This window comes from Labrus mixtus, chromosome 7, assembly GCF_963584025.1.
Source record: "Labrus mixtus chromosome 7, fLabMix1.1, whole genome shotgun sequence".
Taxonomy (NCBI): Eukaryota; Metazoa; Chordata; class Actinopteri; order Labriformes; family Labridae; genus Labrus; species Labrus mixtus.
The window spans coordinates 1232665-1254156 of record NC_083618.1 but is presented as its reverse complement, the minus strand read 5'-3'; the positions used below and the strand labels follow the sequence as shown (position 1 = coordinate 1254156).

The window sequence follows — 21492 nt, the reverse complement described above, 5'->3', positions numbered from 1 at the left end:
ACTGTCCGGATTTAGCCCCTTCTCATGCCTGCCCGTTCTCACCCTGTCTGTCCTCCAGCCTGCCCCAAACTATATCTGTCCCTGCTCAGATCTGCAGACCATCTCAAGTTTCAGGCAACCTTTCAGCTTTCATGGTTTGCAAAGTGAATGACCACCAGCACTATGTAAGCCTGAGGATATGAAGTCTTATTAGCTTACGGACTGCAACTGATGATTCATTTTATTATTTTTGTGTGCATTATTTTCCCATATTTAGACAAAAAAAAGGGCAAAGGTTCTCAGCTGATTTATTGTAATTGGCAAACCAACAGGCCAAAAATCAAGAAATAAAAGAAAACCATTGACTTCTTCCAAAAAAAAGCTAAATCAGTTTTTGTCGGAAAGATTCGGAGTTGATTAATTAATTTTAAAATAAATAAATGTTTCAGCTCTACTTTGGTCAACCTCAAAAATATTTCCATAAAGTCAAGTGCATCTGCGCAACCACTTTATGCAGGATTTATTATTCAACCAAATGGCCCTATAAACTTAAAATAATAATCTGCATATGCTTTATGGTAAACTTTTGGACATTTGACTTTGTCTTTTAGACATTTTCAATTTCAGGAGAGGTCCTCTGAGGGCTTGTAGTACACTAAAATTATTTACAGAAAATATAATGAGACTCCACAGTACACTTAGTTTTTTTTATAAGCTCTTCAACATTGATGACTACAAATTTGATGGCAAGAGCCATACTAATTATCAAATGAATATACTCATAATGAATTATAGTTGTACATAGGCTACCTAATGATTTAATCATTAATTGCCCACTATTTTTTTTACTACTTTTGAATTGCCTTAAATGACTCATAGGCCAGAGAAACTTTTCAAGGCAACTATGAGTGTTGAGGGTTTTTTTCAGAGCAAATTTACAGAATAGATTGCCTGGGCAGCCCGTCCCTCCTGCAGTACCCAGTTAGGCCACTGCGCGGCGCCCTTCTGCTTTTCTGTGTGTGTGCTCACTAAGCACCGCCCGGGTCCCTCCCCCCCTGTATGCTGCTGACTCCAGGCTCAGTGAAGACGCCCTTAGCAACAACACACAGCTGCCTCGAATAAGATACTCGCACCGCAGAGAAGAAGGATTAAACAGCGCCGCTTTGTTGCTTTGAGAACAAGTGAAGGAAACAGGAAACATGGGACTGCAACACAGCTAGCGAGTTAGCCTGTTTGGGCTAGCCATCCCCCGAAGAAGAAAGAGCGAAGCAGCCCCAAAGCTTGTCCCGAAGGAGGACACAATCCTGGGGGCTCAGCTAACATCGCTAACTACAAAGTCGTGCTATCCCGGACTATCAGGGGGAATGGTGCTCTGGATCGACTCACTGTACAGACAGAGAAAGGCGAGGGACACCCGGGTCGGATCTCCAACCTCTAATATTTGGACTCAAACTGTTTTTAACGGAGGGAGCGGCGAGTGTTTTTGTGGTCTGTGCGAGCTAGCTGGCTAGCTAACCGAGGGAAACGACCCCCCCCCCACCGCCTGCTGCAGCCGAGGCTAACGTTAGCCCGGGTTAGTGTGAGAGGAGCACCCTGAATAAACACAACTCTGGGCTGCAAAAAACAAAGAACAAATCTGATTTAAGCAAAGCGGAGCGCCAGCTAACATAAGGAGAAAACAAAACAACTTCGCTTGCTGCATTGTTGTAGCACTGAACATTTTTAATCTCACAAAGTTTTTAATGCTTTTTGATACCTTCGCAAAGTGACCATCTTTGTTTTTGTACTTTTCCCCCGATTTTTTTTCCTCCTACGGATGCTGGAATCAAATATAAATTTAAATCATGATGATAATAAGCAGAAAACCAGAGGGCCCAATAGCAACAGGTAACCACAAAAAACCGTGATGTAGTCTGCCTTTGTGTCCATAATGTTGTCTTATTCTTTTGGTTTAAAGTGCACTGTCTGTCGGTGATGAGCTGAAATGTTGCCAACATGGCAGCTGAGGTAGTTGTTGTTTTTTTTGAGGCTTTAGTTTCACCATCCCTTGATTTCTGGCTTTCACAGACACACCATGTGTGTGAAATGTCTGATTGACTGAGTTGGTCTCGACATCCGGGGTTAAAAGTCACGTCGTGTCCAGACTGCAGACACATGCAGCTCGTTTGGTTGTTACACAAGACGCTGGTTGTAAACATGTTTTCTTTCGCTTTTTAACATCCATATCAATCACGAGACTTGCTTCTGTTGAATGTTGTGAAGAAGAAACCAGGAAGTCTTCCCCTGTAAGTATATCGTCTTATCACAGATTGATAAGGTTGAATGTCTTTGTCAGGGAGTTTTTAAACAACAGTTTAGTACCAGGATGTCGTCGCTGGTATTGTCTATTTGTTATGACCTCATCTCTGTTTGCACTATTGTGTTTGAGGAACGAGCAGTTATTTAACATTGGGAAGAAAACTGTAAAAAAACAAAAACATTTCTAATGTGCTTGTTTAATGGCTCTTAGTCAAATGCTCCCTCTGTTGTACATTGGACTTATTACTTGCAAGATGACAATCTGTCCAGAACACCAGGAACAGTGACTTTACGACTCTCACGTTTTTATGTCACATGATCAGCTGTATCTCTGTTTGCTTGAACCTTGTTCCCTGCTCTTTGCTGTGCAGGGGGGGTTGTCACAGCGTAGAGAGCTGCACCCCAACAGGGCATTGTAGGCTGGATGTTTGAGTACACTGAAGTTTTGGGCTCTGTTTGATTTTCTTTCTCCAGGAAAGTTCACTTGGACAACATTCGTCACATGCAGTGCAGAGTCCTGAGCCCCCCCTCCCCCACTGAGTGATTTTGAAGTTCGCAGCCAGACGGCTAACAGGGTCTGTGCTTGCTACTTTTTGTGTGTATGGAGCCCTAATGCCCGCGTTTGCTGTGCTGTGCAGGTCTATTTCATCAGTATCCAGGCAGCAGGTCTAATCTGTCCCGGAGCTGGTCCATTGACAACCTGCAGACACAGACTCTGACGCACCTGCACATGGTTACACCACTCTCAAGGGCTGCTGTAGTTTTAAGCTCTCTGCTAATGAGCTAACCCAACACAATCGCTCTGTGAATGCCTTACGCTTACAGACTACTACTTGACCGCATTTCAGTCATTAATACAGGAGGGCCACTTCTATTGAACCGGCAAACTGTGGCTATGCTGAACAACTGTTGTGTCCCAACAGCTGGCCAATTGAGGTTTTTGTTATTTGAGTAACAGGCGACCTCATAGAGTCCCCACATACTCCTGTCCTCCCTCTACTGGCTCACCATCATCTCAGTGTTAGGTGTGTGGCTTGATGCCATAGAGGTGAGCACCCATACACACTTGTGACACTATTAAATGACAAGCACCTGCATCTGTTAACATGAGCTCTATTTGTGAGCACACCTGGTGTGTGCACTACACGGCTCAGGCTGAACGGACAGATGGACAGACGGAAAGATGCTGTCGTCACAGAGGCATCTGTTACCCCTATTAGGCCAATAATACCACTTGCAGCGCTAGCTATCTGGGACCCTAAGCCCTGTCTAAGCTGGTCAGGTTGGAGCGATGTCCATGTATACCAAGTCTCAGATACAATAGATGGATGGATGTGTCTGCTGTAATTGCCTTTTCACAGTAAACGAGGGTTAGAGCGTCGTGTCGGACCAGTGCTTTGGTGCCATCCTGCTGAAGTTCAGCGGGGGATTTGTGCCTCACCAAGCTGTATTTAAGTCTCAAGGTAGTTACTGGACAGTTGGGCTTGATTGATGAAATAATCAATAGGACTCGGTGCCTGGTTTGGAAAAAAAGGGTGATTGTTTGCCCCCCTGCTGTGAAGATTACATCGCACTCTGTGGACATTACCTCGCAACGTCATCCTCCAGCCTGATTGCAACAGTGACGCAAGTTTTGATGAGTCCGCATTATCACACTGATTTATCTGTCCATCTTTTCCTCCTTCAGCACGCCACGGAGACGGCCTGTACGACTCTTACATGAGGACAGACCACATCCTGAAAGACGAAGCCGATACAAACAGTCCGTCTGGGCTGCCCCCTATGCCCAAACACACAGTAAGTACACGCGCACACACTCGCACAAAGCCAGTAAAGCCATGTTTCCTGTGCTGAAGCACGCTCTGTGTCCAGACATCCTGTTCCTCAGTGATATTCCACACTCGGCCTCTTCCCATTCATCCCTTTTGCAGCCTTTCTTGCCTACAGTTTTGCAGGTTGGGAGACTTGTTGTCTTATCTCTTACCTCCAACCTTTTATAATTCAGTCAAGTTTTTCCATCCTTATCAATGAGCATAACACGTGATCCTCTGAATAACATTGACTTGACTGCCTCAGGCGATATGAGGATGTGAGTATCAGCGGGCAGTTTTTCCTTGACTGTATCAGATGAAGCCATTGTACGTCTCCAGCCCACATAAATACAACGATCAAACTGTGATTAACAGTTCCCCCCCCTTCTTTGCTAGTTTGCACATGAGAAAATAACAGGGCATTACACTGATCACAGGATGTAAATTTAGCAATTTCCAGTAATTTGACACGCCTTGAGGTCTTCCATTTGCTTCATATGATAGTGTTCTCATCTGCTGGGACAAGAGGCTTCACAGAAGAACCATTTGGAATTTGTTTCGACATGCATGTAGTCAAGAATATTTATAGAAAAAAAACAGTGATTCTTATTGATGAGGTGGATTCCGTTGAATTCAGTAGACTCATCCATTCATATTTCTAAGTCCCTATTTGCTGGGAATATTTTTGGTCAGACAAGAAAAACACATTTTGGACATGATTTCAAGAATAGTCAAAAGTTTCAATGATCATTTGTCTATTTGAACATGTTTGTAATCCAAAAAGATTCCTTTACACTTACATAAAAAGCCTTGTGGTAGTTTTAGCAGTAGTTTAACCTTTCTGCTGTGTTTGCCTCTCTGCAATGCACACGCACAGACAATGCCACTCCACTGCCTCGCTCACATGTAGAGAGGGGGGGTGGGGGCTGGTTTGATATATTCTAAAGATTTATTGGGCTTGAAAATGTGACCCACAAACAAAATCACCCAATCAACATCTCCCCCCTCCCACTCCCCTTTCTCTATCTCATGTAATCCACCATCCGTGGGCTCTGAGGTTAGGCCTAGTTTTCTATTCCCGTCCTTCCTTTTCTTTTATATTTTGTGTCACGCTCACAGAGGTAATATCCTCTTGTTCAATGTGACATTCCACTTCGGCTTGTTGGACAGTGCTCTTAGACTTGCCTCGTGCTCTATTAAAATAATAAACCGGGTGTCCCTGTTCTTTGTTAGTCTACGGGACGATCTAATAAAATAAATCATCGTGGCACTTGTTCTCTTTCACAATATCAACTTAATGAGTTAGGGAGGGGACTGCTCTGCTCCTATTACAAACATCAATTACCAAATGTTGATCTCTATCCATGATTGGCTGATATGTGTGAGTGGAAAAGGTCGTCATGTGTTGAATTGTGCAACACTACGAGTGTGTGTTCCAGGCAAGGAGGGAAGCATACTTATGTGCTTCTCTGGACGCATAGAGATTAGCTTCTTCTCCATCTGTTACACCAGGCCGATTTACAAACAAGAGGACTCTCCGCCCTCAGCATCACCAACTTTATTTATTTTAGTCAGTGATTAGTTATTTTTCTAATTGCATTCCCCCTGCCTGGTCTATAAATGATCAATCACAGTGGATTCTCCACATGGAGAAAGCTTTGATTTTTATGAGTCTCTGTGGGTGAAGGGGCTAAATCAATGACATTCACTGTGTTTGTAGTGCAGCTTACATACAGCAGCTGCATGGGACCCTCGGGTTAGCAGCAGGACTGCTCTAACAAGTTAAGACTATATGGTTTCATGCATGTAAGCCCATCCTGCATTCCTCCTCTATTTTTAGGACTCCAACTTACAACACAAACACACTCCAAGCAGAGTCTTCTTTCAGATGAACATGTCAACACTCCACTTTTAATGCACTTTTCCTCGTTGTGTCGTCTTTATCAGCTTACCTGCTCAGCTGTGTGTACAAACGGAGTCGTTGAATGGGAGGAAAGCTAACAGTTAATTTCCCCCTCCCCCCTCACATGGTTGAAACACACTGCCTGAGAAATGTTCACATGATGAAGGCAGTGAATATCCCTCTTCTTGTGTGTCTGTATTTAGCTCAGCTCATGTCAGTGTGTCTTATTAACAGCAGCACTGCCAGTATAGTTTAAAAGCATAATCTAACTTTAATGACTGTCATTTCCCCTTTTGCTCCGTAATCTTGTGGAGGGTTCTTTCCGCTGGTAAAGTGAGAGAAAAAGAGGGAGAGACAGAGATGGTGGACGACTGAATTCCTGGGGTTGCTGAAATGAAACTGTTTGCTGGCAGGCGAAGCTTCAGAGCTTTTCTGAAACTCCCCAAAGCAAAAAATGGACCTGCCACTTTAGATTGTTAGGACAACACAACGATAACTTAAATATCCTCTTTTGAGGGTAACTGTTGAGTGTAAGCGTAATAATTGTTCAAATTCTTAAAAAAAAGAAATAATAATAAATAAATAAGGCTCACTGTATTCTAAAAGCTAGCAAACAAAAAAAGTAGGTGGGGATGTAGGTCAATTTGCATGAGTTATGGTTGGGGGTAGGCCTGCTCTCTGAGTTTCCAGTTATGCTGGTTTACATTCTGCTTTCTGCACCAATGCTAATGTCTCCCTGCTTGTAAATCTGAAGTAAGCTGGAACAAGCCGGACGCGAGCTGCATCTGATGACTCGTTGTATTTTCTACTTTAGATTGTGGAATTAGTGTTCTCTGGAAATATGACTGTAGATAAAGCAGAAGGGTCACTTTACCGGTTTTTCACATTTGTTATTGCTTTGCTTTGAAAAATGGAATGTAAAACACATAACCTATTATATAATATATTTACTTAAGTGAGGTTAATAAACAAAGTTTGGCTTGTGTTACGTCCTCTTAGATAAAGTCTGAATTCTATATGTTGCCCCTTTGTTATGCACAATGTCTCGCTAGTCTACTCAAAGAAAAATTATATTCTCACTTTACTGTACTGAATACATTTAAACACATTGTTCCTCTCTAATGTTCAAAGGTTTCTACCCATCGAAGTACAATATGTCATCCCAGTTCTTAGCCTGGAGTTGAGTTTTACCCAAATGGGTTCTCTGATGAGCTTTCTCTGTCTCCTCTTCCTCTAATAGGTTGTCAGTAACAAGGCTGTGATGAGGGATCAGGTAACTGCGCGAGGCAGCCAGCTGAAGGTCAAGTATCTATATGAAGACTCCAGCAACAACCGGAAGATCAATGCAATAACTACAGCGACCACTCAGAACAGTGGGACCACTGGTCAGACGCCCAGTAAACCAGCCCCCGTCTCCAGCCTGTCCAAGGAGCACAGTGTAGACAGGTGAGATGGAGACACAAAGACAAACAAAATACCATCATATTAAGAGACTTAAAAACTCTTAAACAATTTAAAAAACATGTGAAACTACTTCAGTCGTTCATCATTATGTTTCTGCCCTGCTCTCTGCCACAGCACTGAATCCAGTAAGGGCTCCAGTGAGTCGTCCGGCCCACAGGGAGTCGGTAACAGCGGGAAGCTGTGTGGCCCCCTTAGTCCTGATCAGGCACTCAGGCTGTACAGATCTCAGCTCTCCACGCTGGAGCACACAGAGATACACTCCTACCCGGACATCTACTTTGTTGGACCCAACGCCAAGAAGAGGCCCGCCGTTGCTGGGGGCAACAACAACTGTGGCTACGATGATGAGCAGGGCGGATACATTCATGTCCCTCATGACCATCTGGCTTATCGCTACGAGTTCCTCAAGGTCTGACACATTGGCTGTAGTATTGTGACGTTTTTGTAGACCATTGTTTTTTTTAGTTGTCTGTAACTTACCCACTCTTATTTTTTATCTCCCTCCTTTCAGATTATTGGTAAAGGAAGCTTTGGCCAGGTTGCTAAGGTGTACGACCACAAGCTTCAGCAGCATCTAGCTCTAAAAATGGTGCGCAACGAGAAGCGTTTCCACCGGCAAGCGCAGGAGGAGATCCGCATCCTGGAGCATTTGCGCAAGCAGGATCGCAACGGCACCATGAATGTCGTGCACATGCTCGAAAACTTCACGTTCCGCAACCACATCTGCATGACCTTCGAGCTGCTCAGCATGAACTTGTACGAGCTCATCAAGCGCAACAAGTTCCAGGGCTTCAGTCTGCCACTGGTCAGGAAGTTTGCACACTCCATCCTGCAGTGCCTGGAGGCCCTGAACCGGCACAGGATCATCCACTGTGACCTCAAACCAGAGAACATCCTGCTCAAACAACAGGGACGCAGCGGTATCAAGGTACAACACCTGGAGCATGTCAATGCACCATCTCTGTATAACAAGTCTTCATTTGATGACTTAATTTAATGATTTTATCTGCTGTCCCTGCCAGGTGATCGACTTTGGCTCCAGCTGTTTCGAGCACCAACGGGTCTACACCTACATTCAGTCTCGTTTCTACCGGGCGCCAGAGGTGATCCTCGGATCGCGGTACGGCCTCCCCATCGACATGTGGAGCTTCGGCTGCATCCTCGCCGAGCTGCTCACCGGCTACCCCATGTTCCCGGGCGAGGACGAGGGCGACCAGCTGGCCTGCGTCATGGAGCTGCTCGGCATGCCTCCGCAGAAGGTCCTGGAGCAGGCCAAACGGGCGAAGAACTTCATCAACTCCAAGGGCCACCCCCGCTACTGCGGAGCCAACACGCTGCCCACGGGGGCCACCGTGCTGACGGGGTCCCGCTCACGGCGCGGCAAGATGAGAGGTCCTCCGGGCAGCAAGGAGTGGAGCGCGGCGTTAAAGGGCTGCGAGGACCCCACCTTTACTGACTTCATAAAGAAGTGTTTGGACTGGGACCCCTCGTCTCGACTCACCCCCAGCCAGGCTCTCAGACACCCGTGGCTGTATCGGCGTCTACCAAAGCCCCTACCCGGGACAGATAAGAGCCAAGGGGCCACTGTGAAACGACTCCCCGAGCACCACAGCACCTCCTTCCCCTCGATCCTGGCCAAAGGGGGAACTGGTTTAGGCACCACAGCGGCCAACAACAAACTGAGGAGCACCATGATGGGAAATTCTGAGGAGGCCATCGCTCTGCGCACGGTCCTACCCAAACTCGTCTCTTAGTGAACGAGAGAGAGAGAGAGAGACCTGTAATCTCCTCTCTCCTTCCACTTCCTCCTCCTCCTCTGCACTCCTCAGGAGGAGTCAGAGCTCAGGAGGAATTGGAGCCCTAGGTTTTAAATCACGTTTGGTTGTTCTTTTATTTGTTTTCTACTGTGAGGTGTCGACACCGCAGTTTCCTTGTTTTTAATATTAGCCGAACAGAGAGAGAGAGAGAGAGAGACAATAAAAATCAAAAAAAAAAAAGTTTTTATACAGAGGATTTCCTTGAGCGGCTGTGGAGTTTCTGTATACAGCCATTGACATGTTGATTTAGATAATGCTTTTTAACAATTTCCTTGTGTGAGTGAACAGCTTGATAAATGAGGCTTTTTAATCTGCGTGTGTTTTCCCCCTGTTTTAGTAACACACACACACACACAAGCACACCTGCACTGTCACTTGCCTCACTTGACTCTCTTTCTTAACTCTGAGGACACCAACCCCTTTTTTAAGGCGGTGTTTTTATGAGTGAAACCTGTAAAGGGCTACAGAGATTACTGTCAACAGGTCAGAGAAAAGCCTGCAAAGATGTGTTCAGCCAACATAAATTGATATAATAATCAAGAATCCTGCTCCTTTGCTCGGTCCTTGCACGCATTGACACCCTTAAATATAAAACATAAATGCCCTTACACATGGATCATGTAGTGACTGATTAGGACACGTTTTGTAGCAATAAGCCCCTCACTATTTGTATTTTTTTTCTAACTGCACCTGTTTTCTACCTTTCCTAAACCCCTGGTGCTTTTGCATGTCAGCTCAATATGTGATGTCCAAATGTGTGTGTGTGTGCTAAAGCTTTGTGGTGCTACTGTGGGAGACATTGAGAGGCAGCAGAACAACCTATTTACAGCCTTCGTCCTCCTCCCAGCTCTCCTGTTTGAGTGTGAAGAAGGGGGGGGGACAGTAGCACCATTTGAACTGTCACAAAGGTGTCAACGTCACACTCAGTTCTTCACAGCCTGGATATATAGATGGAGACATATATAGCTAGCTAGCGACGGCACATACACACCTGTGGGTTTGGAAGGTTGTTTTTGGGGGTAGTTAAAGTTTGTTTGAATGTCACTTGCCCATTCCCCCTGATTGGCTGCTGTGATTGCTGGCAGTGGTGCATTAATCATAAAGGAAGAAAAGAGAAATGTGAGAGAGAGAGAAAAAAGTAGGGCTTAGAAGAGTTAAACAGGATGGGCCTGTGACAAAGGAGGTTGTTGTCTTTTTTTACGGTACTGAAGAAAGTGTTTCTCAGGGAGACATACTTGGAACATCCCTAAATCTTATATTAACTGTGTTCCACTTGCTGTCCTGACCGTGGATGACCATGCATGCGGTTCTGTCCACAGAGAGCGAGATAATGCATATTACGAGTGCTCCTGCGAACGGGGTCTGCATGCTCCACAATCTGACCTAGATTTCCCCCCCCCCCCATCAACATCTCTTTCTCTCGCTCTTCATGTAGGGCAGGGAACCTCTTAAATGTACACGTTTAAAAGTGAATTATGGTGCTGTCCAAAGGCCTACACACACATACAGGAACACATCAGGTGCATGTTGTATGGACCACACCGCTCAAAGAGTTCTTTCTCTTGTCCCTCAAAGTGAAAGTGTCAGGGATTTCTACTCCATTTTTTTTATTATTATTATGGAAGTGATTTCTATTGCTAACCCAGTCCAGGATATCAGAGGATGTAAAATGCAAAGAAGAGAGGAGAAAAAAAAAGAGAAAGTTGTGTACTGTCATGTTGTACTAGTGGTGTGCGTTAGTAGGAGGGTGTTTGGTGTTCCAGCATGAAATCACAACCTGTTATCAGACTGAGTGACTATGAGAAGAGAAACTGTACAGTAACCAAAATGAAGTTGTGATAGTTTCTTTTTCTAATGAAAATAAAACTGATTATTATCTGAAAATGTGCTGCTTTGGGTTGATTTCTGCTTTTTAAAACAAGTATCGTTTGATCCTGACAAAACATGCAAGGCAATATTTTTAATCACAAAAAAAACACATTTTTATCTTTTTAACACACAGGTGAGCAAACATTTCTCATTCTGTTTCTCATTTCTGTTTTCAAGATCTGTCACATCCAGAGTATACGTTCCACAGAGAGTCTGAAAATAAATAATAATCAAATTCCGTACAGGGTAAGGTAATGCTGTAACCAGCGGTTACAAGGTCAGGTTTGCTATTTGACACCCGAGGCCTGTGTTATGAAACAAAAGTGTGTCTCCACACGCACCTTGATTCAGGCGCTGCAGTGAATCACCATAAAGTGAATATAATATCAGTCTGAGATTAGATTACAGATTCAGGGAACTCTGGGACGCTGATGAGTCAGTGGCCTGTGACACCCTTCAAGGCAGTGTGTCACACTCACACTGCCTTGTTATTGTGCCTCTCCATCGAAGTTGTGAAAAATAGAGTGGACTGAAAAAAGCATCTAACATATAAGTGAGGATTTGTCGTTGCCAGGTCATATCATCATAGGTACACAGTTGGGGAGACACAATTTGCCTTTACTTACAACAACTTCACATTGTTACAACATCAGATATGAAATACTAATAATGCTCCAATAGGAAGAAGTGTCACAGCAGGTGGAAACAGCTGATAACATTAATAATGGATATAGATTTATTTAACATAGCTAATGAAGAAGCACTTACAGTACTCTGTATTACTGTTCATCTATATCTGCAGCTGCATCCACCCTGCTGTGGAACATCGCTCAAGAAAAAGTTTACCGGTAATTGAATTAATATTAATGAAAAAGTAAAAAATGTGCAAAATACTGATTTGACTATGAAACTTCAGAAAACATGCAGATTTAACATTTACTACAGAAACCCTGCATCTCGCAGAAAGTTAGAAAGTTTGATGTCTTATAAATAACTCTTACAAAGACCTGTGTGTAAGACTATCTTTTTTTTTAAAGAGAATGCCTTTCTGTTGGGTGTGAAGTGATGTCACTCCAGCTGCAGGTGTTCACCGTCGTCATCCTAGGAATGTGTTCAATAAGCTAGACACCTGGTGAAAGGTGTTCCTCTTTTTTAGTTTTTCCAAGCCTCTTCAAGTAGCCACCTCAAAATGTGTTTCATCCTTTGCTCCTGTCCTTCATACCACCGTCTGTGTCCTGTGTCTTATCTGTACGGCTAACAGAACAGATGTACTTCTGTATGGGAACAAAGCCAGAAATGAGAGATGAGAAGAGTCTCTCGAGTACTAACGATGGAAGACTGCTCGTCTCATGTAACGCGGATGATTCATGGATGTTTACACTCACAGGATTGTGCCTCCGGGGAAGACAAAGTCAGGTACTTACGCAATGGGTACAGAAACCGGTTGATCAACATCACCCTCAGTAGACGAGAGCGAGCGAGGGAGCAGGAGAGAGAGAGAAAAGGTGGTGTTGTGTATGTGTTGGGGAATTTTGTCCCAGGTGTTATGTGACAACTTCTGATGAAGAATGAAAGAAGACTCATGGTGAAATGACGCAGGTAATGTTTTTTTGTCATCAGACTGGGTTTGACTCACTCTTTCCTGTAGCATGTTTACTCACATTGGATCAGGTTTCACAAACAGGTAGACTTAAGAGAACACACAATCCTGTTTTGGTGAGCTTAATAGGATTTGGATTTTACCACTTTTACTGAGGGGGCCAGTTGTTTTGTCAGAGGGGAACATTAAACCTAGGTGAAAAATAGACAAAGATGATCATTTAAAAAATATATATATTATGCCAAATAATAGCACACATCATTAAATACCATGATTTATATTTGTTTCAGTAACAGTATTTAATATGAGATTGTGAGTCCGGTTGTTGAGTCAAATACTGTGTATGTGTTATGAGGGGGGGCTCTTCCTTTTGGAGGGGTGGCCACAGGGGGGGACCAAGCTCAGTGTTACTGTTGGCCCCTGCCTAGAACCACCCATGCGTTGAATCTTCACTAACACGGCGTGATACGGACTGAATGAAAGAATGAGGAAATGAAATGGCGTTTCTGGCTCTGAAAGAGGGAGGAGACCGAGAGAAACTCAGGGTTCATTGAAGAAAACCTGCTCCCGAACAGGTTAGGTTCACAGACTCAGTTACCATAGTAACTGACTCAGAGGTAAAGTAACCTCTCCCTCTGAAACGGGCTGGAGTTATCCCTCTTTCTCGGGTTTGAGTGACCTCCTCTTCTGAAACGGAATACCCAGAGTTTCCCTCATTTCAGGGTTAACTGACTCAGAGTTTACACAAAACCTTCTTACAGAAACGGGCCCCTGATACAACACGACATGACACAATAGCACACAAGACTATACAATACGATACACAGTGTCATCCATAACAGGATGTATCTTCAAGTCAAATCATGAACACATTCATCTGTGCAGGTAGCAGCCCAATTCTTATAAATCAAAAACAATATAAACAAAACACATCTTCAGATCAACAAACAAGCAGAGCGCACACCAGTCTCAACCAATAATTGCACATATTGCACATTAGCACCCTGCACATGTTCCATGTTCCCCTACAGCCTAAAACATTATTTAAAATAATATTTGAGTCATGCCGAATTGATTTTTTTAAATGGTTGTTACATTGGGGTATTTTTTGTTGTCAAAAAAAAGAACATATTCAACCAAAGATATAGTTGTCCTTTTGTGTACAACTCCCTCTCTAAACATGCCAATGACATTACACTGCGCTGTTTTCTAAATCTAAATGTCAGTGTGTCTTTCTCCTTCTTTTTCTATCAATTTAAGCAGATTAGGTCAATCCCATTAAGACACCAATCCAGTCACCTTCTGACCATATGGTGCACATGAAGCTCATACATCCCCAGCATCCTCTTCTATTCTTTAAACAGATGGTGTTTCCTTTCTCCTCCAAGTTGGAGTCCAAACACTCAGACCACACTGAGAATCTGTGACATGAGGGGAGGCAGAGCGATGACAGCTCTCTGCAGAACCATGCAGCTTCAGAAATCTTGATCTTGTTTGTTGCTCAATGTTTGCAAAGTGTAAACATCTCTCTTTTTTTATCCACCTCTCCATTCCCTCCATGAAGTTGTTTACATCTACATGTGGGTACCTGTGAATACTCTTAATGGTGAAACATGAGCTAGTATTAATATATGATAATATGAGGTCATGTAGAATGTAGCTTCTTACATAACAGGCTAATCAGGTTGTTTTGGTTCCATCCCTCCAGTTGTTTGAATATGTTTAGAGCCTAATACTAATCAAACTGATCCATACTGATGTATCTTTTCAGAGGTTATGTGATAGTTACACTGGATAGCACAACCGACTCTGTTTTTATTCAAGAGAAAGGTCCTTAGAAAAGGATGGAAAGTGTGTAAATAACCAGGCCTTGTGTGCATACTTCCAACTCAGGTAAATACAAACCAAGTGGCTTTAAGGCTGGATACAAAACAATGTCAATAATAAACAATCTTTACAACTGAAGCAAACCTTTCATTTGATATTTCATTTTTTTTTTCATATTTGTTTTTCTTCTATATGATATGTATCTGTATATATTCTATATATTTTCTAACCATTTGATATATTCTACAAATGGTCTGTGTATTTTGTTTTTCTATATTGTAAAATCAATTTATTCTTTATCTTCCTTCTTACGTCTTTATATTTTTTGTATATGCTGTGTATTTCTCTATATTCTATTATGTATTAATTATTTACACTATTTCATGTCCCCCCCATCAGTTGATCTACACTTCTGCCTGTAAGTTTTGGCATTTTTTGTTTGGATTGGGATCTTGAAACACTGTGGCCAAATATTGGAACACTAGAAACATATGGTTAAAAACCTGTGAAATCAGCTGGTCCCTTGTTTTTGTCATGGGAACCTAGTATTTTGGCAGAAAACTTTTTAGGAAATGGAAGCCAAAGAAAACGGTCCTTTGAAGGATTTCCTGACAAAGGACTGCATTTTTGTAAAACTTTTAATTTAAGATATGCTAGGGTGTACTTAACTTGTACCACAAAGCTGTCTAAAGTGTCACTTAAAAGCATGCTAACTCAAACTTTGTACGTTTTGTCTCAAACTTACTCAACCTGTATTTAGGGATTTGACAGACTGACTGATTTGACTAGGAGAACTAGAAGTATTTCCCAGAGGGCTGGAAGTGCTTAAGTATGTAGTCCTTATGATGTGTTTGTTTTTCACATATTTGCAAAGGTTAAAATCTTCATGTGGTAGGTTTTCTGTTCTGACTGGCAGGAGGAACGAGTGTTGTCTGGATTGAAGCTTAGATCAGAACAGTGACGCAGGGTCATCTGTACTTTACTCCTTTATTCATGCAAGCCTTTTTTCTTGGAACGGACAATACAGTCACACACACATACAACTATAAACACACACAGTTGTGGGTCACAGAGTGCAGACACACAGCAGAGCTATGTGTGTCGTCTGGCTTGGGTCCACTGGGACAGCTGAGGTACAAAACCAGGCGATGGAAGCAGCAGGAGAATGTAGCATTAGTCCCCACTGCTGCACCAACACACACACACACACACACACCAAAAAAGACAACACATGTCCCCACATGCACAAAAGCAGACTCCAGCACTCTGTTCCTTTCTCATCTGTACACAATGACACACACAGCTGAGCGAACACTAGTCACTCACATAAATGCACAGCTGAGCACATGTCTATACAGGCTGAACAGATGCAGATCGTTGGGAGAGGTGGGGTTGTGCTTCAGGGACATTTGCTCACCAAACCCACCGATCTACATACACAGACTGCAGTGAGCATTCTTTTTTTCAGAAGGTATTTTGCTGAGACCTTTAAATTCAGCTCACTGGTCAAAACCTTGGCTGCCCATTTGTTCCTATGGTTACTGTAGTGACAGCCCCACATTTAGGTTTTCAGTTTCCCTGTGTTGTTTACATGACCCAGAGGGGTCAAAGTTGGAGCTGGAATAGAGGATGACTCATCCCCTGTCTGCAGAGATGAATTCGACTGTCTGTTTTTCTATATGTGAGTGTCTGTGTCTGTGTGTGTGTGTGTGTGTGTGTGTGTGTGTGTGTGTGTGTGTGTGTGTGTGTGTGTGTGTGTATGTTTGCTGGTGTTTTTATGGTTACATCTTTCCAGTTCTCTTATAGCCTCAAGGTAGCAGTTCTGCATAGCAACACTCTGTGAAGAAGCTCCAAGGGCACATCAGAGCCATACAGGGGCTATGATCCATAGTCTGTGTTCTTCTTTTCAAATATTCAAAATGAAAAGGCAGATGCATTACTGATCATAAAAGTCAACAGTATATGCTTATTATTGTTCAAAATATTGCATAATGGTAAAATATGAGCGTATCGGACTTTTTGTATGTTTTAATATCCTACTACCAAAACCCAAATCACTTTCCTATCAACAAAGCAACGCGACTGAATACATGTGATGCATCTGTTTTTTAATGCCTGAGTACTTTCTTTTCCCTTACCTTGTCTTGCCTTAAACTCTTCTTGTCAAGCATCCTATGTTGCCTATGTAAGATACAAAGATGTGGAGAAACGTATGATAATAAGACAAATGTATTAATAGGATTAATACATAGAAATAAATTGATAAAAAGATAGCATCAGTCAACCAAATTGACTATGATCTCAGACTACATCAAACTACAGCAATTTGTAGAGGTCATAAAACACTGTTTAAAACCTTCCCACCTATTCCCACCTATTCCCCCACTTACAGAGGCATCTACAGTCAGGATGCTGATGTCACGATCTCTCTGTTGCTGGGTAAATGGGATATTTATGGTTGGTTTCAGCTTTCAAGAAGAAATGGGAACTACCTTTAGCAGGGGAATTTTGGACTTTGGGTGCCAGTAATATGTTGAAGTGAACCTCCTTGTAGCTAAGCTAGCTTTAGTTTTTTGCTTGTTGTTGAGGCTCAGGTCCATCGTACCATATTCTCTCAGTAGCTATTTTTCTCTGACCTGTTGCTTAGAGTGGGAAAGCTAAATCTTTTATGATGTCATACTATGTTTCAGATATGAAATTTGCAAACACACTAACACAGGGAACCTTTCAATGTTATCATTTCACAACAAACAAATTTAGGCTTAAAAACCAAGCAGCGACCTCCGGTGTCTAAAGATGAAGCCGATACGGAAGTGCAAAATCCTGCAGTTCTTCAAGGGTCCGCTTGAGGCTGGAAGTCACACACAACATTAAAAAAAGACAGTTTTGACAGCAGAAATTGACATGTTTACAGCCCGATACAAACCAAACAATCGATTGCATAAACGATACCAGTTATCCATATTAAGGCACATAGCTGACCTGATTGACAGGCGGGCGCAAAATAACAGTAGCATGGCTGCTGCTGCCGATGAGCCTCTGGAGCCCCCTGCAGTAACAGATGGATGACATCACTCAGGCTTCATCCATTAATATTTACAGTCTATGTTAAAAAGCCCTCCACAGTTAGATGTCAGCCAATGTTAATTATAATCTAATTCCTTTCCAATATTACTATTTTATAGTTTTACAAAATACAATTGGAAAGGTGTTCCTAGCTAACAGTAATGTTTGCTAGTTGAATGCTAATGTTAGCTGTTGTGGAAGCTAGTATAGCTAATGAGCTGCCTTAACAAAACACGTATTAACTCTTTCAGACAGCCGAGCTTACATTAGTTTTGGCTTACAACATTTTAAGCCACAAGAATGTAGTCATTGTCCATCATTTTATATAAAGCTGCCAGCATACTGATGGGTGATCATAAGTTGCTTTATCCTAGCATTTGATGGTCGCACTCTGAGTGTGACATAAGACGACCATTTCCGCTGAGTAAATATGGTGGATTGAGGTAATGTGAGAGCTAAAGTAAAAAGAAGAAAAATTCCATACAAATGCCTGGTATATAACCTGTCCCTCCTTGTGTGTGTGCTGTTTGAGTGTGTGTTTGTATCAGTGTCAACACAGAGTCAGTTTCTGTCACATGCTTCGTCTTGTTGTTACCTTTACTGAAACTGCCTTCCAAGTATAAAATTGAAAAGAGGACAGTGTGGTTATAGAACAAGAAGGAAGAATTCTGGGAAATTGCTATTTGTTTTTGTTACTGCTGGTCAGCTTTAACACAATTTAGCGGGCCCCAGTCAGGCCATCTGTACTTTGAGTGCTCTCATAACAGCCAGCATTTCACAGTATTTGGTACTTGGTAAGTCAGTTCAATGGTGATTACCGTTAATCTGGTTTGGATATGACACGCTGCATTACTGTGAAAAAGGGACAAAGGGGCCATTTAAATGTTCCCTGAAGAATTTTAACAGTACATTATATGGAAATGTTTGCAGGACAGTATGGCACCAGTAGCCCCACAGAAGATGTCTATATTTATGTTTATATGTTTGTGTGTGTGTGTGTGTGTGTGTGTGTGTGTGTGTGTGTGTGTGTGTGTGTGTGTGTGTGTGGGTGGGGGGGGGGCACTGGCCTCATTCTCTCCTATGTCCTCTGACTCTCATCCATCCTTCTCGTCTTTGTAGCAGCTGCTGGGTCAATTGTAGTCCTAAGTGCTTTTTCCATGGCAGAGCTTGGAGTGCCAGTTTCCGTCTGCTTCTGACAGGAAACCAAGTGACCCACTGAGGAGGGGAGGGGAGAGGAGAGGAGCTGAGACAGGTTTCCTCTTGCAGCCAAAATCATGCTCACACTTCGTAGTTGATTATTTTTTTTTATATCCCTTTCTGTCTGGCTCTCTGTCTGACACCCACACAAACTGTGAGAGAGACTGAGGAAATGTTTGAATGCAGCCCATTAGCTGGGCATCAATAATTTAGTTATTCTGCACTGCGTTAATGTCTATATTTCACTGGTGGCTGAACACAGAAGCGTTGCTAAATTAAGACCTGGAGCACTTTGTAATCAGCGCATTACTGAGAACCGAACATGGAAAAAATATCTTGGAAGTTATTATGTCTAGTTAGTACAAGTCTGCAGCCAGCTAGCTTTTTCCACATTTATGTGACCCCACAAAACAGCCTGTCATATACATTCATGAAATGTTACCTTTGGTCACAGCCAAGCTAGCTTGTTTCAATCCTGTGTAACATATAGAGAGAGAAGCGCCTGGTGTGCATCCTCACAAAGCTATTTAACTGTATACTGGATTCCAGGGCATTGAGCAAGTGTGTATTAGCTAGGGGAACTTTGCTTTACTTATTTATGATGGTTGCATCATGCACACAGTCAGAGGTAAGACTTGAATGCGACACAAACACACTTACGCATGAACACATATGCACAAAAAAAACCCTAAAAACAAACAAACAGTGCGAAGTCCGCTGGCTTGCACAGTGGCAGACTACCCTCCGTGAGTGCATTAAGTTGTGAGTTCAAGAGTTCAGGGCTTAATGTTACTAATCCTGTCTTAGGTGAAATGCACACTGGGAACGTGATGCAGGCGGTGCTGTTGTGTATTTACTGTATGGGCAGTATAGACCGGTCTATTATGACTTGTATTTATGTCCCATATGATAAAACGACACAGGATCATGCCTTCTATATTGTAGAACAGGTGTTTGTGCTGTATATCACGTGGACATACTGTATATGTCTGTCAGGAGTGGAATAGTATAGGCAGAAGACGTGATAGGACACGGTATTGGCAGAGGGGAATATATGTTTGAAGAGAGCTCCAGGAATGGAAATCCACACCGGTTGGGCATGCTGGTCTGTGGGTCATACAACCGTACAAGGGCATAGTGGAGGCAGTGGACCGTCACAGCAGCCCTGCACATGTACACACATCTATGTGGGTGTGTGCGCAAGGGTGCATCTGTGGCGGGTGGGTGGGTTTGGGGTCGGGGGGGGAGGAGAAGTGACCGGGTGGTAGTACCAGCTGGGCAGCTTAAAAATAGTGAGGAGTGGAGCATTGCAACTACACGGGACTCTAGGAACACATGACCAACAGTCCAATTGTAATTCACAGTGGATTTCATCTCCCCGCTTTGTGATGGCGGACGACACCAGGGAGAAGGATGATTAAACTTAGAAGTTGTCTTATGGAGCCCTGATCTGAGCCGTCTGGCAAAGAGATCACTCTATTTGCAGTTTGGGGGATAAAATGAAAGGTGTGCCAGGTACGGATGTGTTACAGGCATCACAGGGTTTGGTAAATTGAGGAGTCTAGCTTCTCAGGCAAAGTGAGCCGAACAGACATGCAGGGGCAGTGGGGCAGTAGGCTGAGAAAAGGAGGTGAAACGTGATGGGGATCAGACTGCTAGGATTAAAGAGTACTGAACTGACCTCTGCTAATGCACTGAAGAGAGGGAAGGGATAAAGAAACCAAGGGGAGGGCCACAGGAACAGCTGCTCATTAAGGAAAAACCAGTACACTAATGCAGCCCCACAACATATATAGATTAACTGATACATCGTAATACATGCACACACAAACGCTAATATGTACACGTACAACATGAATGAACATAGAGTACTGCAGTGATTTCAATTGGAAGATAATCTAGTGCACAAAGTGGCTCTTTCACCTCTTGTAATCTCAGTTTGGATTAAAATGGATTATTGGATTACAGGCCTGAGAGGAGGAGACAGACAGACAGAAACAAAAAATATGGATTGCCTACACTTGGAAAACATGTACAACTATAGGCTATTTGATTACAGTGAAACGGTACATTTTCATTATTAATATGAATATAACTCTTACATTTTATTTCAATTACCACCAACAAAGAATGACCATCCATGTAGACATGTTATTGACTCTATTTATTTTGGGAAATGTCATGCCAATTCAAGACATTTAACCTAGTTTCCACTCCGCTTTTGAAGTTCTGGGGTTCTCATGGTTCCATTTCAAGAAAGAGATTAACATTTTGGGGAGTGTGCTTATTTGTTTCTGAACCCATTAGGTCAAGGCCCAGTATCAAAACGCTCACTGAAGAGCCTTCCACTAACATCTGGTTCCAGGTGAGGTTACCTGGCATGATGTTGTAGCCCCCACTTGGTTCATCAAGGATGTTAGTCTTAGACCCCCTTTCACTTTAGAGACCCCAACAATGTAGCCCCAGGGTCACAGGGACATGTAAACACCTCCACCAAGGTGGTGATTTTTTGGAGTGGATTAGAGCCACTTTGTCTCATCCATTAAAGTAGCCAACTGAAGGGTTTTGGGGCATCTGAGAAAAATGCTTCCTTGGCGCCTTTCCTTTAAGGTTGTGGAGACTCCTGGGCATATCCAAAATACACTCAAGGGATTACATTTC

The 21492-nt window shown here is 43.0% G+C and overlaps 1 protein-coding gene across 2 annotated transcripts; it reads left to right on the top strand.

Moving 5' to 3' along the window:
- Window positions 1-1050: 1050 nt before the first annotated feature.
- Window positions 1051-11156, top strand: dyrk3 (dual specificity tyrosine phosphorylation regulated kinase 3). 2 transcript variants are annotated; one of them, XM_061041983.1, is made up of 6 exons: window positions 1051-1866; window positions 3965-4074; window positions 7232-7437; window positions 7570-7864; window positions 7967-8383; window positions 8478-11156. In XM_061041983.1, exons 1-6 carry the CDS (start codon window positions 1824-1826, stop codon window positions 9207-9209), a joined length of 1803 nt encoding a protein of 600 aa, XP_060897966.1. In that variant the 5' UTR covers window positions 1051-1823; the 3' UTR covers window positions 9210-11156. The 2 variants fall into 2 exon arrangements, with proteins under 2 accessions (XP_060897966.1, XP_060897967.1); XM_061041984.1 differs by lacking the exon at window positions 1051-1866 and adding an exon at window positions 2994-3740.
- The last annotated feature ends 10336 nt before the right edge of the window (window positions 11157-21492 follow it).